Source organism: Salvelinus alpinus, chromosome 10 (genome assembly GCF_045679555.1).
Source record: "Salvelinus alpinus chromosome 10, SLU_Salpinus.1, whole genome shotgun sequence".
Taxonomy (NCBI): Eukaryota; Metazoa; Chordata; class Actinopteri; order Salmoniformes; family Salmonidae; genus Salvelinus; species Salvelinus alpinus.
In genome coordinates, this window is record NC_092095.1 from 29,090,695 (window position 1) to 29,102,651 (window position 11,957).

The 11,957-nt window shown below is 43.8% G+C and overlaps 1 protein-coding gene across 1 annotated transcript in view; it reads right to left on the reverse strand.

The window, feature by feature from the left end:
* The window catches only part of slco5a1 (solute carrier organic anion transporter family member 5A1), a 114,465-nt gene that overhangs the window by 10,263 nt on the left and 92,245 nt on the right, over positions 1-11,957 (reverse strand). The window contains exons 6-7 of the mRNA XM_071328785.1: positions 9,514-9,712; positions 3,131-3,290 (exon numbers count right to left, since the gene is read on the reverse strand). Of these exons, the coding sequence (XP_071184886.1) occupies positions 3,131-3,290; positions 9,514-9,712 (359 nt within the window). The remainder of the gene's footprint in view (positions 1-3,130; positions 3,291-9,513; positions 9,713-11,957) is intronic.

Consider the following 11,957-nt stretch of genomic DNA (forward strand, 5'->3'; position numbering starts at 1 on the left):
GGTTTGCAGGAAAGGACAAAGTTAACTTGCACACACACACTCTTTCTGGGAAACTTGCCAGTGGGACATTGTATTCCATCTCCTAGAACCCTTAATGCAGCAGAAACATTCAACTCTCACTGGTAATCAAACCCATCCCTGCTCCCTAGGCTGCACCAAAGGCACCTTGGGATGTTATACTGTACTGTAGCTATGTGGTGAGACTTCTGCACTGTGGGTGCATTGTGTGCTCAGCCAAACATGCATTCTCTCTAAGGCCAGTGTTGTGCCTAAATAATCTAGAGGTGTGTGTGCCCCATGAACACTGGTAAAAAGTAGCGCACTATATAGGGAATAGGTTGCAATTTGTAACTCGCCCCTAGGCATTTCCCTGTCTAGCTTTGCTGTGATATCCTGTCTGATATTGTTTTTAGGATGGGTCTTCCTGCCCAGGGTTTACCTCTCAGAGAAGGGGAGAGGGGGTAGAGGACTCAATGTTATTGTAGGCTGCGGCTAAATGGCTTACAATGGGCTAGCATAACATATTAGATCATCTTTTCAGGTTTATACCCAAATCAACTCTCACAGAGCTTAAAAGTACTATACATATTTTACTGAATACCGTACAGACTGATTTTACGTTTTTTTGTTTCTTTTTCACAACCAAGGTTATTGGGAATAAGATGCATTTTGAATCCTGAATAATCTTCAGGAGACAGCTGGGATTAAGTCATGAAACACTTCTGAACAACTGTTCTATTGCAGCTAGGCAACCAGCACACCTTTCACTGAAGCACCATGAGCGTCCTAAATGGCACCCTATTCCCTATATAGTGCACTACTTTTGACCAGAGCCTTATGGGCCTAGTACACTAAATAGTTAATAGGGTGCCATTTGGGACACACACAAATGTCTCCCAGAATGTCTAAAGGGCAGATACGGTTGTCGAGTTCCAGTACGACTGTGCAGCTAGCTAGGGTTGGGCGATATGGCCTAAAAATCATATCTCGATTTTTTTCAAACTTATGGGTGATTCACAATATACACTCAGTGGCATGTTTATTAGGTACACCACCACGTTAGTGAAAATAGTCGCTCCTACAGACAGTGAGTCAGGTACCTGTGGCTTGCTATATAAAGCAGGCATAAAGGCATAAAGGCATTCAGTTACTGTTCCATGTAATGAGTGACCTAAGAAACGTTGAGCGTGGTATGATCTTCAGTGCCAGGCGTGATTGTTCCAGTATCTCAGAAACGTCCAGTCTCCTAGTCCAGTCTTTACACTGTACAACAGCGTCTAGGGTTTACCAAGAATAGTGCAACAAAACAAAAACCATCCAGTCAGCGTCAGTCCTGTGGGCGAAAACAGCTCGTTGATGTGAGGTCAAAGGAAAATGGCAAGAGTCGTGCAAGCTAACAGGCGGGCCACAAACAAGCAAATAACGGTGCAGAACAACAGTGGTATGCAGAGCGGCATCTCGGAACGCACCGGGTTCCACTCCTTTCAGCTAGAAACAAGAAGAAGCAGCTCAAGTGGGCATGCAATCACCAACACTGGACAATTGAGGAGTGGAAAAACATCCAACATATCCCTGTTCCTGTTGCGTCATGCTGATGGCAGAGTCAGGATTTGGCATAAGGAATGGCTCCATTCTGCCTGGTGTCAACGGTACAGACTGTTGGTGTAATGGCGTGGGGAATGTTTTCCAGACACACATTAGGTCCCTTGATACCAATTTAGCAACGTTTGAACCCAGTATTAGATGGATGTACCTAATAAACTGGCCATTGAGTGTATATTGCGATTTCTCTAGATACGCTTTGTTGTACAATTAAAGGTCAAAACACTGGATTTCCGACAATCAGGAATACTCTAATGAATTCAGGGCGTGTGAAATTATTATTATAATTTTTTTTTTTCACCTTAATTTAACCAGGTAGGCCAGTTGAGAACAAGTTCTCATTTACAACAGCGACCTGGCCAAGATAAAGCAAAGCAGTGCAACGCAAACACCAACAACAACAGAGTTACACATGGAATAAACAAACGTACAGTCAATAACGCAATAGAAAAAATCGATATATAGTGTGTGCAAATGAGGTAAGATGAGGGAGATAAGGCAATAAATAGGCCGTAGTGGCGAAGTAATTACAATTTAGCAATTAAACACTGGAGTGATAGATGTGCAGAAGATGAATGTGCAAGTAGAGATACTGGGGTGCAAAGGAACAAAAAAAACAAATAACAATATGGGGATGAGGTAGTTGGATAGGCTATTTACAGACGGGCTATGTACAGGTGCAATGATCTGTGAGCGGCTCTGACAGCTGATGCTTAAAGTCAGTGAGGGAGATATGAGTCTCCAGCTTCAGTGATTTTTGTAATTCGTTCCAGTCATTGCAGCAGAAAACTGGAAGGAAAGGCGGCCAAAGGAGGAATAGGCTTTGGGGCTGACCAGTGAAATATACCTGCTGGAGCGTGTGCTACAGGTGGGTGCTGCTATGGTGACCAGTGAGCTGAGATAAGGCGGGGCTTTACCTAGCAAAGACTTATACATGACCTGGAGCCAGTGGGTTTGGCGACGGATATGAAGCGAGGGCCAGTCAACGAGAGCATACAGGTCGCAGTGGTGTAGTATATGGGGAATTGGTGACAAAATGGATGGCACTGTGATAGACTGCATCCAATTTGCCGAGTAGAGTGTTGGAGGATATTTTGTAAATGACATTGCCGAAGTCAAGGATCGGTAGGATAGTCAGTTTTACGAAGGTATGTTTGGCAGCATGAGTGAAGGATGCTTTGTTGCGAAATAGAAAGCCGATTCTAGATTTAATTATATGACTTCAACAACCATAAGATCCACTAATTGTAATTCATCAAATTTATTTGATACAGCTGGCACACAACAGACCACTTAATTCAAACAACTGCCCAAATGACATAATTTATTGTCATTCAGTTAAATGGGGCCTGTGGTTGTGTGCTGGCGCTAACAATGTGAGTTGAGCTGTCTCTCTACAATCTCTCAGGATCAAGGATACAGAGTCTTGAACGCGGGGAGCAAACACAATTCTTCAGGTCTCAGACAAGCCTACTCATCACATACACACGTGTACAGGTGTTGCCTGGTCAGTCGAGTGTGTACTTACCCCAGTGCTGCCGTTGCTCACCGTGCTGCACCCAGCCAGGCAGGGGTTAAAGTAGGTGATGCTGTCAGAGCCACACACCGGGGCGTACTCATGGATCTTACAGCCACAGTTCACATTACAGCCTCCAGTCAGGTTATGATGGGTCATAGTCAGGGTGGGCCTGGAGAGAGAGTTGAGTTACATTTCATTTTATTGGAGTAATGATATGTTGCACACCAGTATTTCCAACCTTTTCAGAACAAACAAGGAATTGTAAGATAGATAAAGAGAGAGAGATGTGTACAAAACATTATGAACATGACATACACTGACCAGGTGAATGCTATGATCCCTTATTGATGTCACTTGTTCAATCCACTTCAATCAGTGTCGATGAAGGGTAGGAGACAGGTTGAAGAAGGATTTTTAAGCCTTGAGACAACTAATATTTAATATCTAATATTTAAGTGCCTTTGAACGGGGTATGGTAGTAGGTGTCAGGCACACCGGTTTGTGTCAAGAACTGCAAACGATGCTGTTTTTTTCCAGGCTCAACAGTTTCCTGTGTGTATCAAGAACAGTCCACCACCCAAAGGACATCCAGCCAACTTGACACAACTGTGGGAAGCATTGGAGTCATCATGGGCCGGGGGGGGGGGGGGGGGGTTCTACTCAATATTAGGAAGGTGTTCTTTATGTTTTGTACACTCAGTGTGTGTGTATATATAGATATATATATATACACATATATATAGAGAGAGGGATAGAGCAATAGAGAAAGATAGACAGAGAGAGAGATATAGAAAGAGAGTGATAGGGACTGAATAAACGTTACAGTAGTTCTGTGGGAACCAGGGTCTAACTCAAACAATGATCTGATCCCTCTGAACACAGTGGGGCAGAGAAGCCTGTCTCCAGTTGACTCTGGGAGTTCCAACACTGAGCTCTATCGGAACAATAGAACACAACCTCAACCTCAATATTCTGAGAACTTTCCCGAATACCCTGCTTATTTCCTCCTGATTCCGTGAATCTTCCAACAGGGATTACTAGAAAACCTGGGAATTGTTGAACCCTATAGTCAGGCTACAAACACCACCATGCGAAAGCACACAGACAGGAATATACTTTTACATTCAAAACATACAAATAGCATGATATTTTCCCTCACTTATATCATTACGCCACTATGCACCACTAGACCATGTTATGGCAACTCCAAATGATGTCAGCAGTCACATTTTTGTTGCCTTTATTTAGTCACCGAGAACATGTTCTCTTTTACAATAACGACCTGGAGCCCCTAAATCTAATTATCTACCGGTCAATCTGTCCGGTTAGGTCCGTTCAGGTCAGGTTGAGATAACCCTTCAGTTGTGAGTTGGGTTGTTGGGTCTGACCCTGACATAACAAACCCCCGTCAAATTCCAGCACTAGGCCAACAGGCAGGGGAGGGGGCACAGAATGGAGTCAGTCTGCCTCTGCTTGGCGACCCACTCGCACTATGGTGATTACACATCTCCACTCTAGACAAAGCCACTGTGACTGGCTGGCTGCACCAGTTGGAGCCAGCAGATGTTACATAAACATAAAATAAAAAGCCAAAGAGTCAGCCAACAGGATACAGATTAGTATACTATAGCAGGAGAGGGGGCAGTGGATGAATTCCCTGGTACTGTAGTTATGTTTCCCTACTGTTGGTATAATGTTTGTCTTGGGTGACAGAGGTCAGAGGTGAACTAGGGTCAGACACATAGTCTGCTTCCCAAGTGGAAGCCTACTCCCTATATAGTGAACTACTTTTGACCAGAGCCCGTATAGTGCACCATTTTTTACCCAGGATAGCAATGCCCTATATAGTGTATAGGGTGCCATTTCGGACGCGGTCAGAGTGTGTGTTAGTATGAATCAGTAGTTATGCCACTATTGACATTCCTCATGATATTGCCAGTAAACCCAGTCCTCTTCATCATCAGCTCACAGCTTCCTGTTAACTGATCTATACACAGACTCTCTGAGACAAAGGAATGCTCAGAACAGTCTGTCTGGAACACTGGTCAGCTCAGACAGGACAACGCTGACTCTCTGAGACAAAGGAATGCTCAGAACAGTCTGTCTGGGACAATGGTCAGCTCAGACAGGACAGTGCAGAAGTAGAAAAGAGAAGAAGGTCTGATACTGTAGAGTGGAAGAGAGACACATTACATACCGGCTGCGTCCCAAATTGCACCCTATTCCCTACATAGTGAACTACTTTGACCAAGTCCCAGTAGTCCACTATAGCATAGTGCACTACCAGGCTGTATCACAACCGGCCGTGATCGGGAGTCCCATAGGGCAGCGCACAATTGGCCCAGCGTCGTCCGGGTTTGACCGGGGTAGGCCGTCATTGTAAATAATAATTTGTTCTTAACTGACTTGCCTAGTTAAATAAAGGTGAAATGAAATAAATAAGCTAAATAAAGGGAATAGGGTGCCATTTAAAACGCATCCACTGTACAGCTGTTACTTTGGATCACATTACACTATACATGTTAGCGGTGTGTGTGTGTGTCTGTGTGTCCATCCGTGCGTGTGCGCTTGGGTGAGTGAGCCTGTACTTACACGTGTGCTTGTGTGTGTGTGTACGTTTGTTAGCGTGTGTGTGTGCTTAAGTGTGCATGCCTTGTGTGTGTGTGTGTGTGTGTGTGTGTGTGTGTGTGTGTGTGTGTGTGTGTGTGTGTGTGTGTGTGTGTGTGTGTGTGTGTGTGTGTGTGTGTGTGTGTGTGTGTGTGTGTGTGTGTGTGTGTATGTGTGTGTGTGTGTGTGCGTCCACAGACGTCCATGCCATCCAGGGACGCAGGATGGGGATCAAGCATGAGGAGTGATGATTACACAAACATCTAAACTTGACAGGACTATATAAAACAGAACAGAAATAGAAGGTGATGTGGGGATGAATCCTATGTGTTCCACAGCAGATGATAGTGTTGCGTGCGTGTGTGTGGTTGCTAATGGACCAGTCACACCAACACCACGCCAATAGAACTAGCGGCTGTTGAATAGGTGTTGATGATGGTTAAAATAGAACACTGGTGTTAAATACTGTATTCGCTCACAGTGGCACATGATAAACCATTGAAGAATAGCAATAGTCTTCAGTGATATAAGGACGCATAGTAGTAATCATGTATAAGTCTTGTAGCCAATACCATAGAGTAGCATAGTAGTAATAGAATACTGTGATTGCTGCTTGCTATCAAGTCAGATTCAGTGCTCAGTAACAGTGGCTCACTTCAAGGTGGACCCTGGAGTTAAACAGGACTGCATCATTGCACCCAGCCTGTTTTCTATCTTCATTGTGGCCATCCTCCACCTCACAGGCTCAAATCTGCCTCAGTGAGTCCAAATCCTGCACAGAACAGACTGCAAACTTGAACAGATTCAAGGCCAAGAGGAAAAATCACCAACACTTCCATTGTGGAGCTCCAGTATGCAGACGATAACGCCATCACTGCCCACTCGGAAGAGAACTTTCAGTGCATCCTGGACGCTTTCGCAAAAGGCAGACAAGCTTCTCGGTCTGGCCGACCAAAATCCTCCACCAACCACAGCGTGACAAAAATACACCAGCCCCAGCAATACAAAATGACAATACCACTCTTGAAAATGTGGACCACTTTCCCTACTTTGGCAGCCTTCTCTCCTCCAAAGCCGACATTGACGCGGAGATACATCACCGCCTAAGCCATGCCAGTGGAGCTTTCTCAAGACTGAGGAAAAGAGTCTTCAAGAATCGCGACATCCAGGCCAGAACCAAAATCCTGGTCTACAAAGCAGTACTGCTCCCTATTCTACTGTATGGGTCAGCAATATGGACCACATACAGCAGCCATCTTAAAGCCTTGGTGTCACCAAAGATGGCCTCCGCAACATCATGAGGATCAGCTGGGAAGACAAGCGCATCAACACCAGTATCCTTAAGGAGGCAAACATCAGTAGCACCACTCAACACCAGCTCTGATGGACTGGCCATGGTGCCAACTCGCCTCCCGAAACAGGTCAGTGGGCTCCTGGAGGACAAAAGAAGCGATACAAGGACAAGCTAAAGACTAATCGCAAAAAGTACTACAAAAGACAGGTCGACATGGAGAAAAACTGTCCAAGAGGGGGTAGTGCGGTACAAAGAAGATCTCCGCCGTGGCGCAGAGGACAAGCGGCGACTTCGAAAGGAGAGACTTTCCATCAAGAAGGTCCAACCATCACTCACCCCCTGCCCACCCTGCACCAAAATACGTGGCTCCCCGATCGGCCATCTGAAGACCCACAAGCAGGACCCATCAGGAGGACAATCATACACGACCCAGAGTGACCGCCGATGATGATGAGAATATAGTAACGACTCTTACCCTGTGGATTTCACTGTGGTAATAGTCACAGTGATATCAGCGATCCTTATCCACTTAATGTAATAGTAACATCTGTGTAATAGTATTGTAGTAACTCTTACCCAGTGCTGTATGGGACGTAACTAGATGTAATAGTAGCTAGATGTAATACTACAATACTACTACTCTAATATACTGTATCTTACTCTGTGGTGTATGGTATATTGATGTAATAGTAATAACTGTAGTAGTATTGTAGAAGTAATGTGGTTACTCTTACCAGGCGGTGTATGGTATGTTGATATAATAGTATACAGTACCAGTCAAAGGGTTTTTCTAAATTTGTACTATTTTCTTCATTGTAGATTAATAGTGAAGACTTCAAAACTATGAAATAATACATATGGAATCATGTAGTAACCAAAAAAGTGTTAAACAAATCAAAATATATTTTAGATTCTTCAAAGTAGCCACCCTATGTCTTGATGACAGCTTTGCACACTCTTGGCATTCTCTCAACCAGCTTCATGAGGTATGCATTTCAATTAACAGGTGTTACCTTGGTAAAAGTTAACATGTGGAATTTCTTTCCTTCTTAATGCATTTGTGCCAATCAGTTGTGTTGTAACAAGATAGGGATGGTTTACAGAAGATAGCCATATTTGGTAAAAGACCAAGTCCATATTATGGCAAGAACAGCTCAAATAAGCAAAGAGAAATTACAGTCCATCATTACTTTAAGACATGAAGGTCAGTCAATATGGAAAAAGATTCAAGTGCAGTCGCAAAAACCATCAAGCGCTATGATGAAACGGGCTCTCATGTGGACCACCACAGGAAAGGAAGACCCAGAGTTACCTCTGCTGCAGAGAATAAGTTCACTAGAGTGACAGCCTCAGAAATTGCATCCCAAAAAAATTCTTCACAGAGTTCAAGTAACAGACACATCTCAACATCAACTCTTCAGAGGAGACTGCACGAATCAGGCCTTCATGGTCGAATTGCTGTAAAGAAACGACTACTAAAGGACACCAATCAGAAGAAAATACTTGCTTGGGCCAAGAAACACGAGCAATGGACATTAGACCGGTGGAAATCTATCCTTTGGTTTGATGAGATTTTTTGTTGCGTCTCACATATCTTTGTGAGACGCAGAGTAGGTGAACGGATGATCTCCGCATGTGTGGTTCCCACTGTGAAGCATGGAGGAGGAGGTGTGATGATGCTTTGCTGATGACACTGTCAGTGATTTATTTAGAATTCAAGGCACACTTAACCAGCATGGCTACCACAGCATTCTGCAGCGATACGCCATCCCATCTGGTTTGCGCTTACTGGGACTATCATTTGTTTTTCAACCGGACAATGACCCAACACACTTCCAGGCTGTGTAAGGGCTATTTTACCAAGAAGGAGAGTGATGCATCAGATGACCTGGCCTCCATAATCAGCATATGTGGGAACTCCTTCAAGACTGTTGGAAAAGCATTCCAGGTGAATCTGGTTGAGAGAATACCAAGAGTGTGCAAAGCTGTCATCAAGGCAACTTGCCCAGTGCTGTATGGTATGTGTTGATGTTATACTAATATCTGTTGAATAGTAGTAGTATTGTAGTAGTAGTAACTCTTACCCAGTGGTGTATGGTATGTTGATGTTATAGTAATATCTGCAGTATTATATTCATAGTATTGTAGTTTTTCTCCATAACTTACCCGGTCGTCTATGGTATGTTGATATAATAGTAATATATGCAGTATAGTAGTAGTATTGTAGTAACTCTGTAGTTGTATTGTAGTAACTCTTTAACTGCTGCCTAGTTAAATAAAGGTTAAATAAAAAAAATAAAAACAACTCTTACCCAGTGCTGTATGGCATGTATAGTATGATATGTAGTATTATATTAGTAGTATTGTAGAAGTAGTAGTAGCATTGGAGTAGCAGTAGTTGTGTTGTAACTTACCCAGTGGTGTATGGTATGTTGATGTAATAGTAGTATCTTAGTAGTATTGTAGTAGTAGTAGTATTGCAATAACTCACCCAGTGGTGTATGGTATATTGATACCTCCCAGGTTGATGCTCTCACAGCCCACGATGAAGAGCGTAGAGAAACAGAGCAGAGACACCCCGCAACAGATCATAGCCAGCTTGGCTGACTCTCTGGCTCCCAACTTCAGCTTCTTGATGATGTAGCCCCCTAGGACGATACCCACCCCAGCACTGGGCACGATGATCACACCTGAGTTGGGGGAGAGAGAGCGAGAGGGAAAGAGAGAGGGGAAAGAGGGAGAGGGAGGCAGAGAGAGAAAGGGAGAGAGAGGGAGGAGAGCGAGAGGGAAAGACGGCGAGAGTGATTGAGTGTCAATTATAGTTCAGGAAAAGCATTCAAGTCAAGAAATTGGCAGAGGGCAAGGTATTAGAGGGATATTGTAACAAACATGGACAACACGTTGTTGTGAAACATATTATTCATGGGTTGCACTTTCCTCACTCGGTCGCATCGTTGCCATTGTCATCAACGTTCTACAGATGCCTCAGCATATTGATGTCGCACTGACGGTTAATGCCAAGTCTTTCTGAACGGTGACTAATGACTGTTTCGTCAAATTTACACTATAGTGGCCTAGAAATAAGATGACGCTGCTAAAGTAGACAAATAATTAGTAGGAAACAACTTTGCCACCATTATGATGTCGTCAGGTTCACTTTAGAGAGATGGCAAATGGTACCATTAGCTAGCAAAGTTAGTCAGAAATAGCTAGCAGTGCTAACGTTAGCTAGCTACAATTTCAGCGTTCTCCGCTCTAGACAACGTTATACTGCATCTAAAGTCAATCTGGAGACATCACAATGATGACAAAAGCTTGCCCTACTAATTATTTGCCTCCTTTTGAAATGTCGTGTTTCCAAGCCACAGTAAATCACTTTGACGAAATCTTCATCAGCACCCATTGAGACTGCATTGAGTAGAATGCTCAGTTGGGCATCAGGCCTAAAACAAAAGTTCAAAACAATATTGTGGCAAAATGCAACCCATTAATAAATGCGACGAAGAAGCTGTTGGGCAATAAAGTAGCAGAAGGTCGGTTACTGTACTGTATAATAGCAGTGAGTAGTGTGGGTTGGGGCTGTGAGTTCTATCAGGGCCGGCTGGAGGAGGGCTGTAGTAGTTAGAGGCTGGAGCCGGGTTAGGGCAGCAAACACACCCACCCACCCTAGTTGACAGGCAGGGTAAGTCACAGCTGACTGCTGGCAGCAGAGGCAGGACGGGGTCAGTGTGTAATTCCACTGGAAGACTAGGACCCAGAGAGGCTGCACATGCCTGTCCTCTATCCCAGCCACAGGCCCTCTCGGCTGGGTAACAAGGCAGGGGAGACAGGGGATGAACGGGGATGGAGGGAGACGGTAGGAAACATAGGACCAGAGAAGAGAGTGTTCTGAATACTGTGTGTGTGTGTGTTTGCATGTTTGGACACTCACATAGTATGTACTATATCTCCCTCTCGCGTTCTCACTCACATACACACAAACACACACACATTCCCCATTTACATGATCTTTATATGAACTACAGATGTAGGACCTTAATTTGAGCCAGTTTGCTACAGTAGGAAAATAACCGTGCAGAAACAAGACGTGAATAATTATATGGATTATACAGTGCATTCGGAAAGTATTCAGACACACCACATTTTGTTACGTTACAGCCTTATTCTAAGATGGATTAAATAGTTCCCCCCCCCTCATCAATCTAGACACAATGCACTATAATGACAGGCACAGATCTGGGTCAACAAAACATTTCTGCAGCATTGAAGGTCCACAAGAACACAGTGGCCTCCACCAAGGCCCTTCTCCCCCATTTTAGAATTAGGCTGTAATGTAACAAAATGTGGAAAAAATAAAAGGGTCTGAATACTTTCCGAATGCACTGTAACTAATGGACTGTAGCTTATGATGATCCTGTAAGTGCTTCATGTGTTTCTGTGGCGAGATCTTGCTTGCTTAAACACACGCACACACACACACACTGAAGCTGGAGACTTATATCTCCCTCTCCAACTTTAAGCATCAGCTGTCAGAGCAGCTTACAGATCACTGTACCTGTACACAGCCAAGCTGTAAACAGCACACCCAACTACCTCATCCCCATATTGTTACTTATCCTCTCGCTCTTTTGCACCCCAGTATCTCTACTTGCACATCATCATCTGCACATCTATCACTCCAGTGTTAATGCTTAATAGTAATTATTTTGCCTCCATGGCCTATCTATTGCCTTACCTCCCTACTCTTCTACATTTGCACACACTGTACATAGATTTTTCTATTGTGTTATTGACTGTACGTTTGTTTATGTGTAACTCTGTGTTGTTGTTTTTGTCGTACTGCTTTGCTTTATCTTGACCAGGTCGCAGTTGTAAATGAGAACTTGTTCTCAACTGGCCTACCTGGTTAAATAAAGGTGAACAAAATAAAATTAA